At 47.6% G+C, this 6,000-nt stretch overlaps 1 protein-coding gene across 1 annotated transcript in view; it reads left to right on the top strand.

Annotated features, from left to right (window-relative positions):
• Nucleotides 1-3,831: 3,831 nt before the first annotated feature.
• The window catches only part of EZH1 (enhancer of zeste 1 polycomb repressive complex 2 subunit), a 66,220-nt gene continuing 64,051 nt past the window's right edge, over nucleotides 3,832-6,000 (top strand). The window contains exon 1 of the mRNA XM_083147514.1: nucleotides 3,832-4,128. Within this exon, the coding sequence (XP_083003640.1) occupies nucleotides 4,012-4,128 (117 nt within the window). The 5' untranslated portion in view covers nucleotides 3,832-4,011. The remainder of the gene's footprint in view (nucleotides 4,129-6,000) is intronic.

Here is a 6,000-nt window from a genome sequence, read left to right as displayed (position 1 = left end):
AGCATTTTTCCTTTAGTGCATCCCACCCAAAATGTTTTTCTTCTTCTATGAGTTACTTTATTTATTCCTTTCTTATCAGAAACATCTGTTAAATTTACAATAGGTTAAACAGTGTTTGGCTATATACTCCAGTTATACACTCAGCTGCTGCAACTGGGGAGGACTCCCTGCTTTAAACAAAGCCATCATCTCTCTGCATTTTGTTTTACAGGAATCTAAATCAATAGAACAATTTAACCGTGGACTATGAAACAGTCATTAGTTCATTTATTGCAATATAGTACATCTGACAAGACTGGCTGGCAATGTACTTAATGCAGGGATAGAAAATCGTGTTTCTAATGAAAGAGGAAACTACAGCCAGAACAGCTTAGCAGTGGCAGCGCCTACTTGAGTTTGACAGGAGGACTGCCGCTACCCCTATACCCAGAGAGGAAAGAGCTGCCAGCACGATGTCAAGATACCCAGGCAGGTGCTGGAACCAGCGCATGCTGCTACTATTTAAACCCCCCTTTTATGTATTGCACTGACTGCAGCCCATAAATGCACGATTGAGCTGCGCAATAGGGCAGGGAGTGGATTTCTACAGGAAGCCAGTAAATAAACCTATAAATATCTAGTATACACCATTTACAGGCTAGGAATATACTTATTTTAATGCAAAACAGTAAGTAAACTAGATTTGATCTAATTCAGATGCAGATAATAATGCAGTGGAGCAATTATCAGCTGACTGCATCATGCCTTACAACAGTTTTGCTATTAGGGAATGCTAAAACTATGGCACGGCATGCTGGGATGTGTAGTTTCACAACAGCCTAAGGCAGTGGTTCCCAAACTGTGTGCCGTGGCTCCCTGGGGTGCCTCGGGACACTTGCAGGGGTGCCGCGGCTTGGTGGTCCAGGACCAACTCAAATTATGAATGGTTAATTATTTATGAGCAAAACCAGTGCTGGTGGCTGCCAATCATACAATGTGTACAAACAGAAGCTAATCCTGCCCTTTACCACATAACTGCCGCTAAGAATCGCATATAAACCCAATCTAATAAAAAAAATTTGGACCTAGGGGTGCCATGAAAAAAATTCTGATTCTCTAGGGTGCCGTGAATCAAAAAAGATTGGGAACCCCTGGCCTAAGGGCCATAGTTTGAACATGCCTGGCATAATGTGTCATGATTGAATAACACACGGGCCATGAAACTTTTACGAAGATGCTTGCAGTGAGCAATCAAATGCAAATGATTGACAAGGGCATTTTGTGGTGCCATCATATGGAGTGACAGCAAAAATGCAGACATGCTGTGGCCATTTGTGGGGCATGTCTCTGCTTACAGCTGCAATCTTGTACACAGAAAACATGGTGCCAGTGTCTCAGTTCCCACGGCCATTTTACGATACCATAGAGTCTCTCAGATGGTGCATTATTAAAGGATCTGCACATGCCTGGAGCCGCTACCATGCAACATGACGTAATGACATCATACCCTCCAACATATTAAGGCCAGAAATCGGTACACTTTTAAGAAGAGGGCATGGTCATGGATAAAGGGGACATGGCCACACCCCCTTTAGGAATGTTCACTGGGTATTTTGGCATCCCCCAACCTCCACATCCACCACACGCACAGCTACACCGCAGGCACTGCTTAGTGGTGGATGTCTGTGAGGAAGAGACTCTTCAAACGATGAGTATGAAATTCAATTGAGAATAAGAAGAATAAAGTCAAGTGAGGAGATTTTAAATAATATTAGTGCAGCCACCTACTTTCTGCAGTGTACTAGCGAGTCTGATGTGCTTCAGGCAGGCTCCGAAGAGAAGATCCCCCAGTCACGCATGCCGCTGCGGAGACTGAGGACTGGGAACTGCCTTTCCCCTGACTGCGCAGGGTGCGTGGTGCCAGTGCGTGACGTCATGACGCATGTGACCGGCCCACAATGCACTCTTGGGAACGGGAGAGGGGGTGAAGGGGAGAGGGGGGCGCCGGTGCACCAGTCTGACACCGAGCAGAGCCCGGGAGCCAGGAGAACAAAGTACGTATGCGCACCAGTGTGAGTGAGACTGACCGCAAGGGGAAGAAAACCGGTACATTCGGGATCGCCCCCCCTTGAGGGCTCGCTGGGCTCAACACGCAGCTACGCTCGGCACACTATTTTATTCTCCCTCTATGGGTGTCATGGACACCCATAGACGGACAAAGTGCCGGCATTGCGGCAGTCGGGATTCCGGCATCGGTATTTCGACCGTCGGGATTCCAACCACCGGGATTTTGACCACATCCTGAAGAGGTGTATGTGTGTGTGTGTTTTCATTTTAGGTGTGTACTTTCACGGCTGCAGTTACGTAGTCAGCGTAGTGTCCCTGTCAGTATCAGCATAGTGTTCCTGTGGTCAGCTTGTGTCTGCGACTGTGTGTACGTTCACGGCTAACCGGAGCTTACGCAGTTAGCGTAGTCAGTCAGCGATTATTACATTGTGTGTAGGGATGGCCATCGACCATCGATGATTAGAAATCATCGATGGTTTATGGCCGTTGTCAAATAGTTTTGCCATCGATGGGGGAGAACCAGATGGTTTCCCACCATCGATGTAAAGCTTAAACGAATAGTTTCGTAATTGTTTTTTCCCTACAGTCCCTGGACACTGAGCATAGCTCCGCCCCTGACACACACAAAGCCCCGCCCCCACATTTTGATTGGCCCAAAGGCCACTCAATCAGAGAAAATGGATGACCATCGATATGCAAAAACATTGATGGTCATCCATAGAATAATTATACACTATCGATGGGCAGTTGCACTTTTGCCATCGATGGCCATCCCTAATTGTGTGGGAACCATTGACAATTTTTCACCTGCCTGACATGACAGGTGTGAATGTGTTCCTGAAACACCCCCACTATCCACGTCAGCCCGAAGCGTGGCGATCGCCACACTTTTGAAAATCAACTCCACGCCGACGTGGATAGTGGGGGTATGAACAGGTTGGGAGGACGCGTAACGCGTCCGCTCGCCACGCTCTTGTGCGTCTCAGGCAGATGGAGCGCCTCTCCGCCGGCGCCCGCATTATTGCCTCTCCGCCGGCGTCCGCCAGCGCAGGGGATCTGGCGGTTACCGGACCGGACATCAAACTCTGCAAACTGTAGCCTCCGGTCCGGGGGGTGTCCTGTCCGGGGGGGCTGCCTGTCACCAGGTAGAGGAGGAGGGGGTAGAATAAAGCCTCCCTGTATGGTCCGGGTATGTAGCAAAAACCGGACGGTCCGGACCACATGGGGAGGCTGTAATCACCCCTTCCCCATGTCCCTGGTGATAGCTATCACAGGGACCCCCCCGGAAAAGACACCCCCCGGACCGGACCCTACAAGCTCCGGACTGCAGATTTTGATGTCCTGTCCGGCGGTCCGGAGTGTAGTCCGGGTCCGGTTTTTACATAGTCCCAAAAAAAAAGGTACTTGTGTATTAAGCATTACTGTCAAAAGTACTTTTCTGTTTATAGGTTTTGGATTTTTTAAAGTATGCACACATAGGTCATGAGCAGGATTAATGTGAAAAACAGAAAGAGGTGGGTATATTCAGATAATAATACAGGATTTAAATTCCTTTAATGCCACTATTAAAAAAAAAAAAAAAATAGTTGCCTTTCGGAATTTGACCAAATTTATGCTTTTTCGTTTTTACTTTATGTAATTCAACCCCCCCTCCCCAACTTTATATAACAAAATAGTCCGCTCACTCCACTTTGTGTTCACCGGCGGCGTCGATGTCGATCCCCCGTGCCCTGCCGGACGCCCTTTTTATAAACAAGCAAGCTGGTGTGTGAGGGACGCGCTTTGCCCCCTGTCTGACGCTGCTCGGCAGGGTGACGCGCTCAGTGACGCAGCTGATAAGTCGCGGTGCGCCGACGTTACTTTAGGAAACGTCAATGCAGCGCGTCTTTCGGCTGCAACTGCATCACGGAGTGACGGGAGTCTGCAGCACACACAGACAGACAACACGCAGGGACATTCTGCACAATGGAGCCCCCTAACCCGCAGTTCAACAAGACTGTTCTGTATTGGAAGAAGGTGGTGCGCCTGGAATACATGCGCCTGCAGCAGCTGAAGAGGCTACAGGCCAACCAGGCTTCTGGGGTGAGTAGCTGTCACATTGCTCTCTCAGGGAAGAATTAAGGAAGCAGGTATTGAATACAATCCGGATTTTGCCTAATATGAGCAAATATACCTGAAATATAGTAACAGTTTAAAGGTCACACATCACTATTGCACCTCTAACTCCTGTCACACATCACAGTTGCACCGCTTACTCGTGTGACACACCGCTGTCACTCTGCTTAGGCCTGTCACACACCACTGTCACTCTGCTTAGGCCTGTCACACACCACTGTCGCTCGGCTTACGCCTGTCACACACCACTGTCGCTTGGCTTACGCCTGTCACACACCACTGTCGCTTGGCTTACGCCTGTCACACACCACTGTCGCTCGGCTTACGCCTGTCACACACCACTGTCGCTCGGCTTACGCCTGTCACACACCACTGTCGCTCGGCTTACGCCTGTCACACACCACTGTCGCTCGGCTTACGCCTGTCACACACCACTGTCGCTCGGCTTACGCCTGTCGCTCATCACTGTCGCACCGTGTACGCCTGTCGCTCCTCACTGTCGCACCACTTGCACCCTTTCACACATCACTGACATTTGAAACAATATTGTTGATAATGACCAAATTTTTAAAATCATTCAGCCTGTGTGCATTATATTCCTAGCGATGCAACGCGGTTCCATGGGTTCTTAGCAATGTCCTCGTCATCTGACCGTGCAGCTCAATCTGAGGATATCGTAAATTACAGCTATATTTTGGATGTGAACACTGACGGTATCTTTTATAAAATCACTTTGGGTGTATGTATCATTTGTCCAGGAGTTCAAGGGAAATTGTGAGCAACATTGCATCATTTTCTTGTCATCTAGTGTGTACTATCGATGGTCATCTCTTTTATTTGACTGACTGCCCTGTGGCCAATCAAAACTTGGAGACGGGGCCTTTTGGCTGTTGAAGGCGGATCTATGCTCTGTGCCCTGGCCTCTTGGCTAAGAAAAAAAAATAAAAATAATATTGGGTTATGCTTTGACATCAATGACCTCAGACCATCTGGTTCACCTCCATTGATGGCAAAACTATTCTAAATTGGTCATAAACTATCGATCTTTTTGAATCATCGATGGTCGATGGCCATCCCTAGTCAGTACCCAGCTTAAACACTTTGTTGAAGGAGCCCCTATTGTCTTCTGCAACGAGGGACAAGACTCCACACATAAAATCCATACTATCTCTCCCCCATCAGGCCTAATGACCAGCTGCCGTGTGTCAACAATGTTGACGTGAGCAACTCTGTTTTAACTTAAAAAAAAAAAAAAAAAAGGACTTTAAAGCATACTAATGCCCTGCGTTTCCTGGCCGTACTCGCAAAAACGCTGGGTGCGCCCAGGAAACCTCTGGACATCCCCATGCGAATGGGGGTTGCTACCGGCCTTCCATGGGTGGGCAGTTGATGTAACCGGATGTCCTTTGCCCCACCCTGTTCATAGAGCATGGCAACGATAATCTAAGGCACCAGGGAGTGATTTAGCTAAGCGAGCGCTTCAGAAATCATTCGATGGTTGGCGGTAAACTTAAACAGTGTCCATGTCGACATAGACAGCCATAAAAATAAGTAAACCAAAAAAAAGCATGTTGACATTTTGACCATGTCGGTATAATAGACAGATATATAGTCAGGTAGGTGCGCTATTTAACTCCCAAGCGTCAGATTGCACAGTACATATAGCATAACACCAATAATGCTACAGATTGCAGAACATTTTTGTACAGTGAAAAAAAGATACCAGCAATTTATTGTATCAGATGGTTTTTCATAAGATTTGTTCCGCACAAGCAAATTCAGGCATATAATAAGTTCTCCCCTGACATAAAATATTAAGGGGAGAGACCAAATGATGCA

Source organism: Crinia signifera, chromosome 6 (genome assembly GCF_055691185.1).
Source record: "Crinia signifera chromosome 6, ASM5569118v1, whole genome shotgun sequence".
Taxonomy (NCBI): Eukaryota; Metazoa; Chordata; class Amphibia; order Anura; family Myobatrachidae; genus Crinia; species Crinia signifera.
Note: the sequence above shows the minus strand (reverse complement) of the source record. Positions and strands in the feature narration are given on the sequence as shown.